We start from the raw sequence: 21,168 nt of genomic DNA, 5'->3' as shown, positions 1-21,168 counted from the left end.
TACGTGCGCGCCCCCGAGTCGCGGTGCGCGGCGTCAGGACGTCAAAGAGCGCGCTCCAATCACTGAGGCGCCGTCCCACTTGCGGGCGGGATGAAGCCGCAAGGCTCGCACGTCCGTGTGGGCAAAAAGTTTTAAGGAAATATCCCTCTTACTCGGTCTCAGGCGCTGCTCAAAACAAAACTTGGGATTGTGCTTCGTTAGTTTAACTCGATAACGGATCCTTCTTGCCGCGTCACACCTGAACTACGGGGCCAAGGAAGTGGAGAATTCAGAAATTTTCAGAAAGGAGTCCCTGGGTTACCAATAGGGCAGTTACACTGAGTCATGGAGTCACTCCATAGTAACTACTACTCATAGCTGTATAAGACTCTGCCATTTTACAAAATGCTTTCACTTTGAACTAATATAAATTCAAAGTAAACATCATTACATAAAAGGGTACGGTCTTTTTTTTTTTTTAGTTTTATTCATTTCAAACGGGCCGGATCTGGCCCGCGGGCCGTAGTTTTCCCACGGCTGCGAGAAGCTTGGGGTTTCATTTGTGGCTTGCTTTTGAACCTGTAGCATATGGGTATCTTCCCTGGAAAAGTTTTGTTGCTCACAGGGTTTCAAATATCAGAGCCTCTGGTCATCTGATGGTTTGCACATGCTCTCTCTCCTAAGCAGCCCTAATCACTTGACACTTTAAAAAAGAAATACAGCCCTAACTGGTTTGGCTCAGTGGATAGAGCATGGGCCTTCAGACTGAAGGATCCCAGGTTCCATCCGGTCAAGGGCATGTACCTTGGTTGCAGGCACATCCCCAGTAGGGGGCATGCAGGAGGCAGCTGATCAATGTTTCTCTCTCATGGATGTTTCTAATTCTCCATCCCTCTCCCTTCCTTTCTGTAAAAAAAAATCAATAAAATATATTTAAAAATAAGTAAAAAAAGAAAGAAAGACATATGCAGCGCTGATAAATTTTGGCATTCTTCATTAGTCTTTTTATTTATTTATTTTTAATTTATTTTATTATTTATCTGTTTGTTTTTCAACATTTTTTTTTAAATCCTCACATGAGGGTACTTTCCATTGATTTTTTAAAATAGAGTGGAAGAGAGAGGGAAAGACAGAGAGAAATATCGATGTGAGAGAAACATCGATTGGTTGCCTCCTGCACTCGCCCTGAAGCCTGCAACCCAGGTACCTGCCTTTGACCGGAATCGAACCCAGGACCCTTCAGTCCGCAGACTGACGCTCTATCCACTGAGCCAAACCGGCTAGAGCTTCATTAGTCTTTTTTATAAAAACAGCTTTAATTTACACACCACAAAATTCATCCATTCTACTTGTATAATTAAATTGTTCTAAGTAAATGTCCAGAGTTGTGCATCCATCAGGAGGTTTGATCTTGAGTCAGAGTTTTAGAGTTTCTGAAGTTTAAGAAAGTTTCCATAATAACCTTTCGTGGGCTCAGAAATGCATAACAATAATGGCAATGGATACTGAAATGCAGACATACAGAATTTTGTTTTTCCACAATCCTGGGCTCCCTCTCAGCCAGAACATTCCGCCGCTGTATTAAGCCCAGGGGATCGGAATCATGATAACATACCTGCATTTCTTACTCTATCCTTGGGGTTTTCTCCTTTAGACCAACAGCCCGTCAGTGGGCGCGGTCTTATTCTCAGGAAATCCCGGTGATGGGGTCCCCTCCCAGAGATCTTCCGGAAAGGGGCGGGTCCTGCCTTCCGGAACTTTTCGGACAGAGGCGGAGTCTTCTGCCGAGGACCGCTCGGAAGAAGGCGGGGCCTCCCTCGCATCAGGACCAGTCTGGCTGCACCTGCATCCTTAGCTCAGAGCATCCCTGGAGCATCTGAAGAGGCGACCGCAGCTGGCAACCGGGGACCAGACCATCACAGGGGGCACCCGCCAGATACCTCCCCGCTCCCCTGACCTAGCGCTGTACAGCGGCGGCCTCGGTTCTGATCCAGGGTTCTCAGAGTTGTCTGACCATTGCAACAGCCTTTACAGCAAGAGCCTCTGATTACGACATGGCCGAAATCACCAATATCCGACCTGGCTTTGGTAAGTACAGTCGGTCCAACTAAGCCTGCGGCAATCGAAAGAGTTGTCAGCTAGGGGAACCCAGCGGCTGCACAAGGAACGGAGCCCAGACCGGGGTCTTCAAGTGCCAGCCCCGCTAGAATCGGGCCTGTGGAAGTGGGTCGTGGGCAGTGGACGGAGCCTGAACTTAAACTATGGGCTGCAGAGGCTGGGAAGGCTAGAGACATGGAGGCTGGTGGGGGGTGGAGGGAAGGTCCAGGATGCTAAAACCTCGTCTGGTGCACCGTCAGCACTGCTGGAGGTGAGAAACAGAGTTTGCAGAGGATGCGAACCCCTCCTTCTGGGGGAGGAGAGGTGGAGTAGGCCGAGCCCTCCCCCTTGGGGCACGCAGGGCGGTGCCCCTTCCTCCCCATCCTAGTCCTCAGGCTGCGGGGGAGGGAGATGGCAAGGGGGATGGGGCATCAAGATGGCAGTTTGGAGACTGTGGGCTGTGTGGCTGGCAGCCAGGGGAGGCAGCGGCCTCTAGGGAGAGAGGTGCGGGGGTGGGGAGTTAAAAGGAAGCCACTCCTTAAGCCGGTCAGCTGGATGCTGAGGCCGAGGGGAACCGTGAGCCCTACAAGTTCTATTCTGCATCGTAATGGTGGGATCCTTCTGATGCTACCAAATGGCGCTTGGTGCTGCTGGGCTAGGGGATGACGTGATGTCTATTTCTGGGCCTCCTGGCAGTGCCCAGGCGCTTCCTCCCAGGCCTTTTGTTCCCCATTCTCTGGGCTGGCTTTTCAAATCGGGGGACTCACCCGCGCTAGTGCTGGAGCTGGTGGGGGCCCGACCCAGGCCGGAGGGGGAGGGGCGTGAGAGGCCCAGCCCGGGGGAGGCCGCTTTGTGTACCAGAGAAAGCATTACGTCATCTCGGCGCGGCTCCAAGATCTGTTACATTCCTTGGAGCAGAGAGTGGAGTGGAAAATAGGAAAAATGGGAAATAAAAGCTCGAGAAACAAGTTTTTCCTCCTAGGGAATTCCTCCAAAATATGCTAGGGTAACAAACTACCTGTGCTGTTTTCCTGGTGCAAAAATAAAAAAAGAATTGCCCTGCGTCTCCCTCAATTCTACTTAACCCCAGTTTGGATGGTAGCAGCCAGTGAGAGTGCTGTCAGCCAAGGGTTCCTTCATGTCCCTTAAGAGATCCTAACCCTCAGACAATCCAGAAGTTTTGAGCATCCAGCGTTTGGGTGGGTCCACAATCCAACATGGAAGTGGCTTTTCTCACTCTCCAGTGAGAGGTTTATGGAAATGAGCAAAACCCAATGTGCTCCATTCTCTCGATATCCAGAAGACATCACATCAGGGAAAGTATCTAGACAACAGATCACACCCAATTACTACTTGCTCCCACTGATTCTGAAGGCTAAACCTTGATGTTTTTGTCTTCCACTTCACCTTCTGCATTGCTATTCTTTGAGTCCTAAATTTCTAAAATAGAAGTCTCTTTGGAGATTGCATGAGCACCCTATGATTTTCTTTCTGCTCTTTCTTTTTCTTCTTATGCCTTCTTTTCAAAATGTTCTTTTTTTTCTAATTGCATTTCCCAATTCCTTCGAAAGTGAGATGGTGTGATTTCCTTTAGAAGGAATATTAGTGGAAAAGAGAAAATAAATTTTATCAGCCTTTTACATACTACATTTTATTTAATCCTTACAAATATCCTCTGATGTAGGAATTATTATATATACTTTTTCCAGTTGAGGAAACTGAGGCTCAGGGAGCTAAAATAAATAAAAGTTACACAAAATAGTGAGGGTAGTGCCAATGTCCAGTTGATGCCAAAGTTTGTTCTCATGTCAGTATCACACTGGTCTATTTGACAGGGAAAAGCTGGTTTAGTAAAGGAAGTCAGTAAGCAGGTCTGGTCAGGGACTCACAGAATTGGGCATAGCCCAGATGTGTCTCACAGGCCTTTCAACCCTTGCAGAGGGTTTCCTACACAAGAGCTGTTACTTCTGACTTTTTCATGTCTCCTAGAGTACTTCATTTCCAATGCCTTAGCCCTTGGGAGATACACCAAGCCAACGCTCAATTATCCACGACCTGAGAGTACAAAAGGAGCAAGAGGCATAGGTCACTGCAATTTACAACTACTTTAAGCACTCACTTCAGATATCAGTTCCAACTTCCTTTTCCCACCAACCTTTTGACTAAAGCAAGACAGAGGGTTCTGAGTCTCAACATCCCCGATTTTCCTAATTAACTGCCTTGAGTGTGGGAAGGAGAGGCAGAGGTTAACAATTAAGAAAAAAGTAGGGCAAAGGTGGGAAATAAGGTGGAGAAAAGCACGTAGGTGATTTATAAATGGATTGATCTGTTTCTCTTCTTTTCCTTCTCTGTCCTTCTGAAAGATAAGAATCCTTCATCTTCTTTCTTACCCACACCACCTGCATTTTCTAGCAGTAAAGCCAAGGCATGGGAAGCAACAGTGGGTTCCCTTGGGATCACAGAGTAAATTTAAGGTAGAGCCAAAAGGATCACTCCAATGTCTCCCAACATGGCCTTTAGGTCTCTCTTTCAAATCATTCTCAAAAATACACCTGTCTCGGTAGTTCCCTGCTTTCCCCTTACAGAGACAATGTTCAGTTTCACTAATCACTAGCAAGCAATTTTCAGGAAAGTCCCTTATTGGTGAATAGAGAGCCATTTTCTTTTAGTTTGTGCCATTTTGATTGACAATTGAAACCAATCAATTGTTCAAATAAATATTTACTGACCTTGTGTTAGATGCAAGAGACTCAGGGATTCAGAGATGAACAGGATGTCATTTCTGCTTGCTCTCAATGAGCTGAACACCAAGGCTGTCCCATTTTGTGAAAACTCTTTCCATAATAACTCTTATTTCACTTAATGCTCTGTGAATAAACACTGTTATTATTTGGTATGGACATGGTCACCTTGATTTATTTTGTTAATGGCTTTATTCCTTAACTATATTATTTTAGAATGTAACTCCTCCTTTTCTTTAACAATTTTTTTTTATTTTTATTGATTTTAGAGAGAGGAACATTGATTGGTTGTCCCATTTATTTATGCATTCATTGATTGCTTCTTGTATGTGCCCTGACCAGGGATTAAACTCAAAACCTTGGTGTATCAGGACGAACTCTAACCAACTGAGCTACTCGGCCAGGACTAACCCCTTCTTTTCTTACCTGGTCCCAGCTTTCATGAAACCATGGAATGTCTGAAGTAGAAAAAACATTGAAGATATTTAGCACAATCTCCATTGAAGAAATACCTTTTAGAATATCCCTAACCAGTGGTGATTCAACCTCTGAAAGTTTTCAATTATAGATTCACTGCTTTATGAAGCAATCTGGGCTATTGTGAGGCAGTTGAAATAATAATTTGACTCTTTTCATTGAGTCAGATCTGTCTTCCTGCAGCCTGTACGTGCTGGTGCTGGGCCTGCCTTCCAAAGTTAAATCAAATCACACCTTCTTCCATCACAGCATCTTAAATAATTGAAGACAGTTATTATTCCTAGACCTCTCAGCTCCTTCAGTTCCTTCCATTTTTCTTCATTGGATGTGGTTCCCAGATCTTTCACCATCTTGATTATCTATAATGTAGAGACACTTTGGTGTCAGGCAAACCAGTATTTAAATCCCATCACTACCATTTGCCATTACTTGGCCTGGGGCATATTTGAGCCCCCAGGTTTCTCCATTGTAAAGCGAGTATATTAATAGTTCCTACTTAATGAGTCCTTTGATTCAAAGAGAGGAAGCTCTAGCTCAATGCCTGGCAGGGACATAAAAAGTGCACAACCAAAAAAAAAGCAGTGTTTATTCCTGTCAGTGCTAGACAGTAGACAGAACACTCCATATGCGTTGTGACCAGTGCAGATGAAATTATACTACCCTCCTGTGATCCAGACATCATATTCAAAGTATAAATCGGCTCTAGCCTAATTATACTCCAAGCTTGTGGTCACCTAAAGTGCTAAGTGATTTTTGCTCAGACTTGTCAAGTAAGGTCTCCCGTTGCTTATTGACAGGTTTTAAAAACCAAATAGAATTTTAAATTTTCCTTGAGATATGTCATCATATTGACCTCACCCTCTTTTTCCGATCTGTGGAGGCTGTTTTGAATTTACGAACTCATTTGTTCACTGAACACTTCCTAGGTGCCACATGGTTCTGGGACCTGGGGATATAACAGTGAACAGACAGAAATTCAGTATTCTTATTAAGTTTATCCGGTGAGGAAAAACAGAAATTGTTGGGCGTAAGAACTACTATGAAGAAAAAATAAAGCAGGTAATAGGGATATTATCTCACTCGGGGCAGTCAGCAAATGCTTCTCTGATAACACGAAGTTTGCACAGAGGTCTGCAGTGAGAGGCAGAGAGCCGGGCAGACCTGGTGAAAGGATGTTCCAGGAAGAATCTGGAATATTCTGGAGTCACACTTATTTTCTGATTTCTCCCTGTCCAAATCTTTCCTTAAAAAAGTAATGTAGGGTTTATGTTTCTGCTTCTATTGAAAAAAAATTATATAATTACATTTCAAGTTCAAGGGAACATATTATGGCACAATGGGTTTCAATATTTGTGATTACCACAGAGGATTATAATTTGTGTGTGTGTATACACATATACATTACATGTTATTAAAATGCAATAGAATATATAAGTGTCTATATGCAAAACATTAAAAAAGTAATGTATGGGTAGTTACAAAAATAGTAATGGGGATGTAAAGGACAGCATAGGAAATATAGTCAATAATTTTGTAATATCCATTTATGGTAATATCTATTTGGGTACTGGAAATATCGGGGGGAACACTTTGTAAAATATATGATTGTCGGACCACTACGCTGTACACCTGAAATTAATACAAAATAATATTGAATGTAAAATGTAATTGAAAAAAAAAAAAAAAGTAAGCAAGTCAAGTAATGTAGAGAACTAGAGGCTGTATCCAGACCAATTGGCTTCAGTGAACTTAAAGGGGAAATAACCCCAAACCTAATTATCTAAGACAGGGGCGAACTTGTGTGGGGAAAAGACAGATAAGACTAGAGGAAGGGAAGGAAAAAATCTGTTTCTCTTTAGTTACTTGTTTATTCAATAAATATATATATTAAGTGTCTTTAGTGCTGGGGATATAGAAATAAACAAAACAAACAAAATCCCTGTCTTCATGAAACTTATATTCTAGTGAAAATAGATAATAAACAGTAAATTTATATGTGTGTCTATATATATTCTTGTGTATGTGAGTGTGTATGAGAGAGAGAGAGAAAGACAAAGAAAGAGCAGACACATGGAGAAAATTAAGCAGGGCTAAGAAGTGTGGGTCTTTGGGATGGAGAAGGTTGCACTTTTAAATGGGGTGGTCAGGGAAGATCTTACTAAGAAGGTGACATTTGAGCAAAGATCTGACTTTTCCACAGTCTCTCTTTTTCTCTTTCTAAAATTCTTCTATTTGTAAATACCTAGGAGCTGAAATTTAGAACATATTTTAAAAGTACTTAAAACCCCCCCTGGCTGGTTTGCTCAGTGGTTAGAGCATCAGCCTGGGTTCCAAAGGGTCTCAGGTTCGATTCCCTATCAAGGGTAGGTACCTGGGTTGCGGGTTCAATCCTGCCCCAGTCAGGGCACCTGCAGGATGCAATCAATTAATGTGTCTCTCTCACATCGATGTTTCTCTCTCTCTCACCCTCCCTCATTCCCTTCCACTCTCTCTAAAAATTAATGGGAAAATTACCTCGGGTGAAGATTTTAAAAAGTACTTAGACTCACTGTTCTTATTACCACCCACCCACTTTTGCTACCCTTGAGCAACCTACTAAAATGATCTGAAGTCAACCCCACATCCTTTCACCCTACAAGCCAGTAAGTCAACTCAGTCCCACTGTTTGCAAACCCTGTCCGAGATGCAGTGGAATACCCTCCTGAACCCAGACACACCTCGTGCCCTTGTGTAACAGTTGAGGTGAATGTAAAAAGGTGACCTTACCAGACCTACAGGGCAGTTTATGTGAAACCAATCGTGATTAGCAAACCAAGTTCCTAAGTGCTAAGGGAAGGCCAAGACAATAACAGGGAGTTGGGTGGGCACTTCAGGGAAGTCTTTCTGGAGAAGGTAAATATTTCACTCAGGTTTGGTGGAAAGGAAGAGCCGTGGCTTGGTTGAGTGGATGGATGAGGGCATTGCTAAAGGAGGGGATAAGTTCATGAGCCCAGATGAGCAAATTTTGTGTTGGAGGCTCGGTTGGGATGAACTTGGCTCCAGCAGAGGCACCAAGGAGGAGAGCTCCGGAAGGGGGTTGAGGTCCACCTGCCTTAACGCATCTCTGTTCTCCACCTTCAGATATGTCACCGGTGGTGGCAGGCCTTATCGGGGCCTCTGTACTGGTGGTGTGTGTCTCGGTGACCGTGTTTGTCTGGACATGCTGCCACCAGCAGACAGAGAAGAAGCACAAGAACCCACCGTACAAGTTTATTCATATGCTCAAAGGCATCAGCATCTACCCAGAGACCCTCAGCAACAAAAAGAAAATTATCAAAGTGCGAAGAGACAAAGATGGCCCTGGGAGGGAAGGTGGCCACGGGAACCTGTTGGTGGATGCAGCAGAGGCTGGCCTGCTGGGCCGAGACAAGGGTCCCAGGCCACCCAGCTCTGGATCTTGTCTCGGCCAATTACCCATCAAAGTGGACTATGGGGAAGAGCTGAGGAGCCCCATTGCAAGCCTAACCCCCGGGGAGAGCAAAACGAGTTCTCCATCGTCTCCAGAGGAGGACGTCATGCTGGGGTCCCTCACCTTCTCAGTGGACTATAACTTCCCCAAAAAAGCCCTGGTGGTGACGATCCAGGAGGCCCATGGGCTGCCCGTGATGGATGACCAGACCCAGGGCTCTGACCCCTACATCAAAATGACCATCCTTCCCGACAAGCGGCACCGGGTGAAGACCAGAGTGCTGCGGAAGACCCTGGACCCTGTGTTTGACGAGACCTTCACCTTCTACGGCATCCCCTACAGCCAGCTCCAGGACCTGGTGCTGCACTTCCTAGTGCTCAGCTTTGACCGCTTCTCTCGGGACGACGTCATTGGGGAGGTCATGGTGCCGCTGGCTGGGGTGGACCCCAGCACAGGCAAGGTACAGCTGACTAGGGACATCATCAAAAGGAACATCCAGGTGAGGAGGAAGTGTGTGGGGGGGAGGGATGGTAGGTTGGGGGAGACAAGATCTTAGGGGACAAATGGAAGGGGGAGGGGGAGGGGATGAAATGGGTGGCAAAGAGGGACTGTGGGGCGGAAGCTCTCACCTACCAAGAATAAGCCGTGGTCAGAGTAAGACAGAGGGCCTGGCAGGTAAGGTCTCCTGTAGGAAGCAGCTTCCTGGGGAGAGAGGGACAGGTAGCTTCTGAAATTCCACGTAGTAGCTGGTATCCTGACACTGCACCCAGCCTGCTTAGCTGTAGGGGCTAATTTTCCCCCCTAAATAATATGTGATCTTCCTCTAGCGAATTTCTCACAGCTGAGAAACTTTGAAAGTGGTTCAATAATTTCCCCCTCTGCTTTCCTTTCCCAGCCCAAACCTAGGGGTATAAATAGCATCATGTCTGGATGTCTTTTAGTAACCACTTTGTAAATGCGATTAAATGAATTGCTTCACCTCTGAGCCCCTGAGCCAGGCCCAAACCTTTGCTACAGATATCTCTCTCTCTATTCCTCCTCTCTGTGTGAGAAGTGGGGAGTGGGGGGGAGAGCCTTCTCTCCCACTGGGCTAGCATTGGCTCTTGAGTTGTCATTTCAGGGGTACAAGAAATGTGTACCTGTCCTGCATTAGTTCATTCATTTTCTCCACAACTGGGGAAGCAATGTAGTTCTATGGTTAAGCCCTCGGGCTCTGGAGTTGGACTGCCTGACTTCACGTTCCAGCTCACCCTTTTCCAGCTGTGCGACATGGGAGAAAACCCTTCTAAGCATTTTTCCCCCAATGTAAAATGGAGCTAATATTACCTTCCGTACAGGAGTAGGTGGCTCAAATGAGATAATATCCCTGGTATATCAGTGCCCTGGGGGAGCGTTTACTTTAGTGGAGGAAAGACAAACAATTTTGGCAATTACCATATTGGCAGGTGCTTTGAAAGAAGTTGTTGACATTTTAACTCAGAGTTTCATTTATTTGTTCAGGATTAAATATAAGTGGTTAATAGCAAGGGCTTTGAAGTGAGACCTGAATTTTAATCCAGGACACTGGGCAGGGGACATTTACTAAACGTCCAGGGGGGCTCTTGGCATGAGCCCAATTTCTTTCTATTTTATTAACTCCCCTCAGGGAGGGATAAGCCAGGGCTGCAATCCTTAGCAACACATTCCCTGGGAGAGGCCCCACACAGCACACCCAGAGCCTGTGCAACCCCCCACCAGAGCCTTCCCACCGCCTGGCTTCCTAACAGTGTTCTCCCCAACCAGTAACTATGGGCAGGGCTGTGTTCCAACCCGAGCCATGACTGTCATTCCCTACTCATCTGGCTAAACACTCATCCTGGTGATTCCCTAGCACTGCAGCCTCCAATGCCTGCCCGAAATCCTCCCGACTATAGCCAAGAGTCTGCCCTTTCTGGGTCTCCCCTTAGCTCATCAGTTAGAGCTGCTCGGGCCGACTCCACGCTGTCTGTAAAGAGTTGTTTTTTTTTTTTTGGTCTGTGTAAAGCATTCCTTTATAATATGGGGCCCAATTATCTTCCTCCAAAGATTCCTGCGTGGTGGTGAGAATTGCATTTCTCTATATAGCTCCCCACTACTAACTGTATTTCCTGGCCTTTAGCAGAGAATTCATCTCTTCTTCTTTCCATTATACAGTGCAGTCCGGTTGAAGAAGCCCAGGACTGGTCATCACTTTTACTCTATCCATTTCATTACCTTATTCTGGGCAGGTGGTTAACATCTCTGGGCCTCAGTCTCTCTCGGCTGCATGATGAAGTTTACTAGGATCACTTTATGAGAGCACTCTTGGTTCTTATGAACATACAAAAAGATATAAGAAGCATGAAAAATGAACTCTTTATGGTTAGTAAAAGGAGATCATGATATAAACTCTGTAATACCCAAAATCTCTGAGTTGGGCTTTGGGACTTGATTTTTTTAGTGGCAAGCAGCTATTTCCTAGTATTTTATTCAGATAGAAATTAATGTGCATTTGTATTCCCACAATAAATTCCCCACAAGGAGAAGGGAGACACTGCAGAGAGGGCTGGGGAATAAAAAAGAGACACTGGGAAAAGAGAATTACCGAGTGGGTAACAGAGAGTTGTTAGACTCCTAATTTCTTCAGGTCATTGTTTTCCTGCCTTTCCACTGTCCAATCCAGTGTTGATGACCTGGGACAATGGCCACTTAACAAAAGGATTCTTAAAATCTCAGATTTACAGGGGACCTTAGAGGTCATCCATTCTAGCCAAAGGGACTGAAAAGAGAGAAAGAAAAAGGAATGTCCCTTTCCCAGGAACAATAAAGAAGTTTGCTCTGTATGTGTCCTGGGGAGGAGGAGAGGGTGGAACATGAAGGTTTTTGTTTCTTTTGTTTTCCCATGATTGTGATTGATGTGGAGGTGGCCCTTCGTACTGCTCACCCCAGTAAAGGTTTACTGTGGATGTGTGGCTAGCAGATCATCCTGGGAGGGGCTCTGCTAGTTAGAGGAAATAGGTTTCTCCCCCGCCTAAGTGTTCCTGTGTCCGTCTGTCTGCTTCAGGACCCATGCTCCTGTTCCTCTTTCCCACTGAGGGCGGGCAGAGCCTCCCAACTCTGTCAGGCACAGACAAAACCCTTTCTCCCCCTTGTCCTTCTGCTTGTCTGCCGCACAACAGGGTCTTTGCCTCATTAAGCCAAGGGACTGGGAAACACAGCTCGCTCCCAGCCCTTGACAAAGAGCCTTTGAAAAAGAGCCATTGGCAATGCTACTTGGAATGGGATTGGGTGGGAAAAGAAGGGGAGGAGAATGAGGGGACGTGAAACTCTGTTCTTTGAAGCAGAATGGAATGGCATTCAGGTAGTGCTGCGGCTGCAGACTTGGGTATCACAAAGGGGCAGCTGAATGGGCACTGGCAGTCTGCCCAGGTAAAATGACAAAGGTGAGGGCGGCCAGAAGGAAAACAGTTGCTTGAGGAGTGATTTTAGGGGAGAAAAATATTAAAAGGGGAACCAGAAGTTGTCTACTTTCTCAAAGACCTAGGGAAGGGACATGGAGGTTTAGATTAGGGAGATTTTGCTATAATGAATGATTTAGGAAACAGTTTTAAACAAATATTCAGGAAATCTAAACTATAATATTGTAGTTAGTGGTGGTTTTTTTTAATTGATTGAATTTGAGAGAGAGGTGGGGGGTGGGAGGGGAAGAAACATCAACGTGAGAGAGAAATGCTGGTCAGTTGCCTCCCACAAGTCCCCTGACCAGGGATTGAACCTGCAACCTGGGTGTGTGCCCTGACCTGACCGGGAATTGAACCTGCCACCTTTAGGTGTATGGGACAACGCTTCAACCAACTAAGCCACACCAGCCAGGGCTAAAATTCTGTGTTATTTTTTAAATCAAATATCCCTTTAACCCCACTTATCCTTCTTCTGTATATAAAGTTAGAATTATATTGAAAGATTGCATATTTAATATTTAGATACCAGTATTCAAGATGGTCCCAGAAATAGATATCAAATCTACTTAACGTTTCATTATTCGTGGAAACAGAGGAGAGCAATGGCCCAAATAATCCAAAGGTTCTTGCTTTCTAGATCAGCTCTGGCTGCTGGGGCTTTCTGTGATGCTGGAACTGTTCTCCATCTGCTCTGTCCAATATGGTAGCCACACATGGCTGCTGACCATTTGAAATATGGATCCTGTGACTGAGGAACTAATATGTTAATGGATTATAATTTCAATAGACACATGTAGCTACTGGCTACTGTATTGGATAGCTCAGTTCTGAAATGTTTTGGAAGGCATTTGATTTTCTTCCTCACGGGGGATTACTTTCCTAATGCCATTTGGCTGTGGGTAATAGTAGTAAAAAGGAGTTTACCTTCTCTGGTTGTATTTTGATTTGTGTCCAAAAGAAGCTGCCCAGAAGTATACTGGTTGGCAAGGGCAACCAGCCTGTGATTTTAAACAGGCTGAGGGTACTTCCTGTGGATATCATCGAAACCAGACAATATGTATGTTATGGGCAAGGAAAAAATGGGAGACTTCAATCTAGTAGAGAAAAGCTATCACATCTTTTTTAAAGTCTATTCTCTTTTGTACTTCAGTTTCAAAATTAAATTTTAGTTAGTCATATTCTATGCCCTATGAGAGACATTTTCATATGCTCCTGGTATGAAACATCGTCTTGAGAAATTTTTTAAACCACATGAAATAATCGAATTCCTTATTATCACAATTTTATTCCTTGAGATAACATAGGCTTATAATGAAAACATAAACTATTAGGTTTTTCCCCTTGTTTTTCATTGATAAGCTGGTTAAATTACTGCTGTTGTCCTTCCCTGTATCAGACACACGTGACAGACAGAGCACTAGCTTGTAGCCTCTCCTTCTTCTTTTTTTTTAATATATTTCTTTATTGATTTCAGAGAGGAAGGAAGAGGGAGAAAGAGATAGAAACATCAATGATAAGAGAGAATCATTGATTGGCTGCCTCCTTCACGTCCCTACTGGGGATCGAGCTCGCAACCCGGGCATTTGCCCTTGGCTGGAATTGAACCTGGGATCCTTCAGTCTGCAGGCCAACACTCTATCCACTGAGCCAAACCGGCTAGGGCGCTTCTTCTTTTTTTAAAAAAATATATTTTTATTTATTTCAGAGAGGAACGGAGAGGGAGAGAGAGATAGAAACATCAATGATGAGAGTCATTGATCAGCTGCCTACTGGGTATCAAGCCTACAACCCAGGCATGTGCCCTTGGCGGAAATTGAACCTGGGACCCTTCAGTCCACAGGCCGACACTCTACCCACTGAGCCAAACCGGCTAGGGCTAGCCTATAGCTTCTTGAGGGTAGGACTCTTCATTGTCTGTTTTTTCAGCCCTAGCTGCTGGCAGAGTTCCTGGCACTTAGTAAGTGCACAATGAATCATTTTGATGGACATGTAAGGCTGGTAGTGAAAATAGTCTATTTTTGCTCAATCTAAGAGAAATTCCTGAAATAGGCGACATTTCTTTGGGACTATGAATAATACAAGGAATAAGATTTGATAGTAGGTCTTGGCTGGGTGGATCAGTTGGAGTATCAGCCATATACCAAAGGTTGCGGGTTTGATTCCCAGTCAGGGCACCCATACCCAGGTTGCAGGTTCAATCCCTGATCAGGGCACGTACAGGAGGCAACCAATTGATGTTTTTCTCTCCCTTCCTCACTCTCTGAAATTGATTAAAAAACAAACAAACATATCCTTGGGTAAGGATAAAATAATAATAATAAGATACACATGTTAATACACACACACACACACACACACACACACACACACACATATATATATATATATACTGATTTGATAGTGGAGGAATGATTTTGTCTCAGATTTAACTTGTGTCTTAAATTCCTCAAATTCTACCTCCTTTTGTTTTATCTCAGTCTCAGCCCCACTTTCTAAGCTAGAAACTTAATAGTCCTCCAACAAGACAAAACCAACAAACAAATATTCCTCCACCTCTTCCCTCTCCCCTACATTTACATCCAATTAGCCACCCACACCTAGAACATCCTGGCAGTTCTCCGTGAGACATAGCTTACCCCCCTGTCCAACCCCTCTGCTCTAGCCCTGGCTCCAGGCCTCATCATTTCTTCCTTCGCCTATTGCAGCAGCGTTTAACTGAGCTTTCTGACTTTGGTCTTTCTCCATTTTTCAGCTCTCACTAGAATAATAATATTCTTAATGAAATACTAAAAACAACCATCATAACTTTGTCACTCCTATACTTACAGACCTCGCCTTGCCCGGTGGTGACTCTGCTGTTTGGCGAGACTGCCCCACTGCTCTTTACCTTCACCTCACCCACCTCTCCAGGTTCCTGCCAGGCACCCCAACATCAGGAACATGCGCCTCTCACCATCCTCTGAGCACAGTGTGCCCTTCCAGGGCCCCGTGCCTTGGTGCCAGCCACTCCTGCCACTCTGCCTGGTGTGAGCTTCTCTCTGCCCATTGTCTCATGGCCTCTTACTCACTCTTCGTAACTCAGCCCAGATGTCAACTGGCAGCGCCTCCCTGAGTCTCCCAGCAGCGCTTGGACAGGCTTCTTCTTTTTTTTTTTTTTTAAATATATTTTATTGATTTTTTACAGAGAGGAAGGGAGAGAGGTAGAGAGCTAGAAACATCGATCAGCCGCCTCCTGCACATCTCCTACTGGGGATGTGCCCTTGACTGGAATCGAACCTGGGACCTTTCAGTCCACAGGCTGATGCTCTATCCACTGAGCCAAACCGGTTTCGGCTGGACAGGCTTCTTCCTTCTCTGCTTACTCCATCTGTGTCTCTTCTATGCTTAGTGAGCTCCGTGGGAGCAGCTGGGTCCGGGCAGCTGTGGCCCCCAGCACCCGGTGGGTAGCGAGCCAGGGCTGTAAAATGTTCTCGGAGGACGAGAGGTTTTCCCCAAGTTCACAGTGAGGCCTAGAAGACACGTTACAGATGGGGAGGCAAAGAGGTGGGCCCAGGGAAGAGAGCGGCGACTGGAGAAGACGCCCCGAAGTGCATGACTGAGGCAGGCGGGGCAGGTGCGGCTGTTCACCCGGTGGCATGGAGGGGCGCAGGCTCAGGAAGGCCGGGGACTTGCCCAAGGCCAGGCGCTGCGGAAGCGGCAAAGTGAAGGCTCAGACCCAAACGTCCTGCCTCCCAATGTCCATGTTTATCACAAGAACCAAATGAGGAAATAGGAGAGAACACACTTCTGTCGCGCACACTGTACTCTGGGCACCGTGGTGTCACAAAATTTAACTTATTTAATCCTTTTAACAATCCTCTCAATGAGGTACTATTTAAAAAAAATTTTTTTTTAAATATATTTTATTGATTTTTTACAGAGAGGAAGTGAGAGAGATAGTTAGAAACATCGATCAGCTGCCTCCTGCACATCTCCCACTGGGGATGTGCCTGCAACCCAGGTACATGCCCTCGACCGGAATCAAACCTGGGACCTTTCAGTCCGCAGACCGACGCTCTATCCACTGAGCCAAACCGGTTTCGGCTAAAAAATTTTTATTTACTGATGAGAGAGACATAAATTTTCTTGTTCCACTTAGTTGTGAATTCATTGGTTGCTTCTTTTTTTTAAAAAAATATATTTTATTGATTTTTTACAGAGAGGAAGGGAGAGAGAGAGTTAGAAACATCGATCAGCACGCCCCTGCACGCCCCCTACTGGGGATGTGCCCGCAACCAAGGTACATGCCCTTGACTGGAATCGAACCCAGGACCCTTCAGTCCACAGGCTGACGCTCTATCCACTGAGCCAAACCGGTTAGGGCTCATTGGTTGCTTCTTGCATGTGCCCTGACTGGGGATCAAACCCGCAACCTTGGTGTCTCAGGACGACACTCTAACCAACTGAGCCACCCGGCCAGGCCTTTAGGTGCCATTTTTATCTCCATCTGATAGGTGAGGAAACTGAAGTACTACAGAGATGTCAAGTAAGTGGTCCCAAGTCATACAGACGACAAGTAGCCCATTTGAATCCGGTCCAGAGTCTGGCTTCAGAGTCTGGGCCCTTAAGAACGGGGCTGTGCTGCCTCTCCATGCAAATGATCTTACTTAGCGTCTGGATTATAACGAGAACATCTCCTCTTACCCCTTCCCTGTCCAGTGATAGTAACATCTTCTTGGGGGATGGGCACCTGCCATGCAGCCTTCTCCTCCCTGTGCTTCCCCTCCAGCCTCTCTTCCCTCTCCCCGGCACACTTTCCGTGCCATGCCCGGCTCCCCTGCCAGGATTCTCATGCGCTGTTTTTCTTCACAGAAGTGCATTAGCAGAGGGGAACTCCAGGTGTCCCTGTCGTATCAGCCTGTGGCACAGAGAATGACGGTGGTGGTCCTCAAAGCCAGACACTTGCCGAAGATGGATATCACCGGGCTCTCAGGTAGCAGCTATTTACTCCAACCTATTTCTAAGTGTCTGAATGACACCCCCTCCTCTTGCCTGAGGCCCAGATACCCGCCCTACACACACACACACACACACACACACACACACACACGTCAGGACCCCTTATACCTGTCGCTTTACATGCGTTCCTCTCTGTGTCTCCTTTCTCTTCCTGGGGAATATCTAGGTTATAGGTTTTCCTAGCCAAATGGGTGAGCAAATGGGACCTTGACCTTTGGTGAGATGCCCTGGTAGGAGCCCATGCCAGATGCTGAGTCCTTGCTCCAGGTGTTGATTGTGCTGTCACTAAGCCCACGTAGGGGTGGCCACCAAAGAGATGGACAGCAGAACCCCCCCTTCCCAGCATGAAACCACCATTATAGAGGAGAGGACTGTGTCATAGGCCTGTCTTCCTTTTTTCGTTTTATCTCTTTGGCGGCCCCAGATCCTTATGTCAAGGTGAACGTCTACTATGGCAGAAAGCGCATTGCCAAGAAGAAAACCCACGTGAAGAAGTGCACTTTGAACCCAGTCTTCAATGAGTCTTTCATCTATGACATCCCCACTGACCTCCTGCCCGACATCAGCATTGAGTTCCTCGTCATCGACTTTGATCGCACCACCAAGAACGAGGTGGTGGGGAGGCTGATCCTGGGGGCGCACAGTGTCACAGCCAGTGGCGCCGAGCACTGGCGAGAGGTCTGCGAGAGCCCCCGCAAGTCTGTGGCCAAGTGGCACAGCCTGAGCGAGTACTAACCCTATGCTCCTCGCCTCCAACCCCAGGGCCAGGCTGGGCAGGGACATGGTGGGGAAAGAGGTGGCAGAGAGAAGCGGACTCAAAACCTCACTTTAGTTGTAGAAGAAAATTTCTTACAAAATAAACCCTACAAAGAACACCCCACATGACCACAGCTGCAGATCAGTTCGTAGAGATGATGATTTCTCTCCTTGGCAAGGCACTAGCAATTCTTTTTTTTTTTTTAATGGGGAAAAAGAGAGAGGGAAAGACCTCTACAAGTTTATATATAACAATGTAACCTATACTTGCATGTCTAATACAAACTGAAGAAATTAGCCTAGCTGCCAATATCAAGTTACAGATTTTAATCCATGAAAACTGTGTTTTGTGCCGAACTGTATTTGCTGATTACCTGAAATTGGCCTCTTTTTATTGGGCTTCTCTGAACAGTTACTCTCCCCACCTCCGCAAAGAATATTTTGCTCTTGTAAAACCTCATATTTTCATTGTCCCCATCTTTTCTTCCTATTACCTCTGACATCTCTGCTCTTTTATTGAGCTCCAGGTCAGAGGTCTGTAGTAAGCCAAGAAACAAAGGTGGACTGGATTAGGCCGGGTTTTCAGGAGAAAGACTGTTTGAGAGATGGGGCGTTTCTGCTGTCAGCTCTCCTGCTATGAAGGGGTAGACGGCAGCCTATGATTAAATTGTGATGAAGCACATGGACACATGAGACTCATGAGGCAGCATTGGGTTTACAAAACAAGATGATGTCTCTAATGAGAGCTTTGGAAATTCCAGCTTCAGCTATAGGATAGTACCAGTGAACACATCCTGCTGATCCCAAACACTATTTGCAGGTATGAGGACAAGGAGAGGAGAAATGAGATGGCTGCAACCTCCCTTTTGCAGCTGGATATGGAAGCGACAGCTATTTCTGGTTGATGGGTTAGAAATCATCAGATGTTTGAAGAATTAAATTGGCCTTTGTTTTTCCAGAAATGCTGACCCTTGAGAAGAAGCTTTAGTCTTCTCAAGTAGCTTAGGCGTGGTTAGTGGTTAGTTTTGCTTTGTAAGGCAAAGGGCCTCAAAAATTATTCTCCTTAAATTTTTTAGCAATGACTCTTAAAAATAGCAGTGAGACTGAGTCATAAAGGTAACTTGGATTCTTTCAGGACATCTTTTCCCTCAAAACAAAGTGCTTGGTTCTTGGAACTGATGAGGGGAACCACAGAGCTCAGCCCTCCTCCTGCCAGTGGGCACAGAGGTTGAGAGCACTCAGCATCCTGCTGGGATTAGAATTCAAGTCTCTTTTTACTCCTAGTCCAGCCGTGTCTCTAATGTTGAGACTTCTCATGGTGGCAGAGACTTCACTGACAATAAGTATGCTTGGATAGGCAGTCGATATTTTTGCTAGCCTGAAGAGGAACTCAAGTCAGCAGCAGCTTGAAGCATGGCCTGAGGGATTCGCTAAAATTGAAGGTCCACTTCCATGCAAGAACACCACTTTCTAACTTACTTCTGAGAAGGGAGTTAACAAGCTGAGTCGCTATGGAGAGTGGTGATGTTGCCTTTGATGTTCCCTTAGCTCTTGTGGATTTAAAACCTATCTGCTCCTCCCCAATTCTTTGGTTGTTGTCTGTTTTAACCTTGATTCTTGACAAGGCGGAGCAGTACTGAGCAGGCACAAAGCCCTCTCTGTTCTTGTCCCTGTCAGCTCCCACCCACTACAATCTGACTCACTCTCTCACCATCAGTTGGGTTCACACCACCACTCTCTGTCCTATACTCCATGGAATGTAAATACTGTATCATACGTAGAAGAAAATAATTTTTGTTTTCTAAAAATGGCATTTTGAGATAGTTTAATGTAAATCTAACGAGAGCATTCTGAAACCCCATTAGGAAAAAGATTTAAATGATTCTTCTTCATCGCCTTAATGTCTAAAGATCAGAAATTGCCGAGCAATCCATTTTTGTTTCCTTCCCAGAAACAATGCAAAGCAACAGGTGGAGACAGTCTGATCTTTGCCCTGCTGTGTGTGCCTCTGTAGCTCCTCCTGACCTAAGAATGGGAAAACAGCCTCACCCCACTTTTCTCTCTCCCATCTCCTTGTAGCTTTATTCCTTGAATTCGTCGGGTCTACTGAGTAGTGGGTAGTGAGGTGACAGGGGAGGAACCAGTAGTTCTGTAGCCTAAGAGCTGCCTCGGTGTTTTTCTCAGAAAAAAGGCCAAAAGGAAGTACCGGTTTCCTCCCTCCTACCTCAGGCCTGATCCATCGTGCCCTTGACTTTGCTGTCCCAAAGTTTCTTAACTGACTTGGGCTTTCACATTTGTTCCTCCCAGAGCTAACTGATGAGGGTGGGAGAGGCATGCCTCCTCCTAAGAGTCAGTTGAAAGACAAGAGAGTCACATCCTACTTTTTGCACAAGGCACTCATGGTCAGGAATAGGTTAGGGAATGGTCACTTCGGATTTTCCAAGAGTCGGTTCTTCTCTGCTGACATCTTGATTCCTTTGGGAAGACAAGGGTTTCTCTTAATAACAAAAGTCCCTTTATGAGTTATTCCTTCTTTCAGTTCTCAGTGGAGCACAGCCAAGAGGTACGTGCTTAGAAACAGTGCTCTCGGTATGAACACAGACAGAACTGGTTTGCGGGACAGGGGCAGCTTGCTCAGGAGAGGGGATAATGCAAGTCCTTTTTCTTGGAAGGCTTTTATTATGGCCATGATAGTGACATTTCCCTCACCATGATCCTTCTCCAGTGTGGTTGTCTTTCTTTACCTTGTGTCTTCTCTTGTAAAAATGAAACTCAAGAATAAAATAAATGTGTCAAATTAAAAAAGAAAAATCTAAAAACGCTAACATGAATCGTGTGAAATTGCATAATGCCGTAACGCTAACCTACAATATGTAATGCTATCTTGTATGTTGAATTTGTTAATGCACCACACAAGTGCAAAATAAAAACTGATTCCCATTAAATAGAAACAGTGATGTCAGCATGGTTCTCTTGGAAGCTGGATGACGACGAATGAAGTGAATACTCAGATTCTAATAGGATATTCCAGGGTCTGTTTTCAAAGTGTGGGCCTCAGGCCACCTGATTCAGAATCATCTGGGGCACTTGTGGAGAAAATGCACATTCCAGACTCCTGTCCTAGAGACTCTCGCTTGATAGGTGACTTGGTTTACTGTTTGTCCTAGTACTTTTTCTAGTCATTTTGCTTTCCCTTCAAAATGTAATTTCTAAG

General features: G+C 45.4%; 2 protein-coding genes across 11 annotated transcripts in view; one reads left to right on the top strand and one right to left on the bottom strand.

Moving 5' to 3' along the window:
- GON4L (gon-4 like) overlaps positions 1-11,893 on the bottom strand; it is a 61,485-nt gene extending 49,592 nt beyond the window's left edge. For 6 of the 9 annotated variants that reach the window (XM_036344967.1, XM_036344971.1, XM_036344972.1 and 3 more), the window contains exon 1: positions 1,595-1,614. The gene's annotated coding sequence lies outside the window, so the exon portion shown is untranslated. Of the gene's footprint in view, positions 1-3; positions 190-1,594; positions 1,615-11,876 lie in introns of those variants that run through there. The other 3 variants (XM_036344981.1, XM_036344973.1, XM_036344979.1) reach the window with 3 other exon arrangements.
- SYT11 (synaptotagmin 11) lies at positions 1,801-20,905 on the top strand. 2 transcript variants are annotated; one of them, XM_036344988.1, is made up of 4 exons: positions 1,801-2,067; positions 8,415-9,241; positions 17,052-17,172; positions 17,623-20,905. In XM_036344988.1, exons 1-4 carry the CDS (start codon positions 2,034-2,036, stop codon positions 17,931-17,933), a joined length of 1,293 nt encoding a protein of 430 aa, XP_036200881.1. In that variant the 5' UTR covers positions 1,801-2,033; the 3' UTR covers positions 17,934-20,905. The 2 variants fall into 2 exon arrangements, with proteins under 2 accessions (XP_036200881.1, XP_036200880.1); XM_036344987.1 differs by having other exon boundaries at positions 17,052-17,175.
- The last annotated feature ends 263 nt before the right edge of the window (positions 20,906-21,168 follow it).

Source organism: Myotis myotis, unplaced genomic scaffold (genome assembly GCF_014108235.1).
Source record: "Myotis myotis isolate mMyoMyo1 unplaced genomic scaffold, mMyoMyo1.p scaffold_m19_p_18, whole genome shotgun sequence".
NCBI classification, from domain to species: Eukaryota; Metazoa; Chordata; class Mammalia; order Chiroptera; family Vespertilionidae; genus Myotis; species Myotis myotis.
The sequence above is the reverse complement of the archived record's forward strand: the minus strand, read 5'-3'. Positions and strand labels throughout refer to the sequence as shown.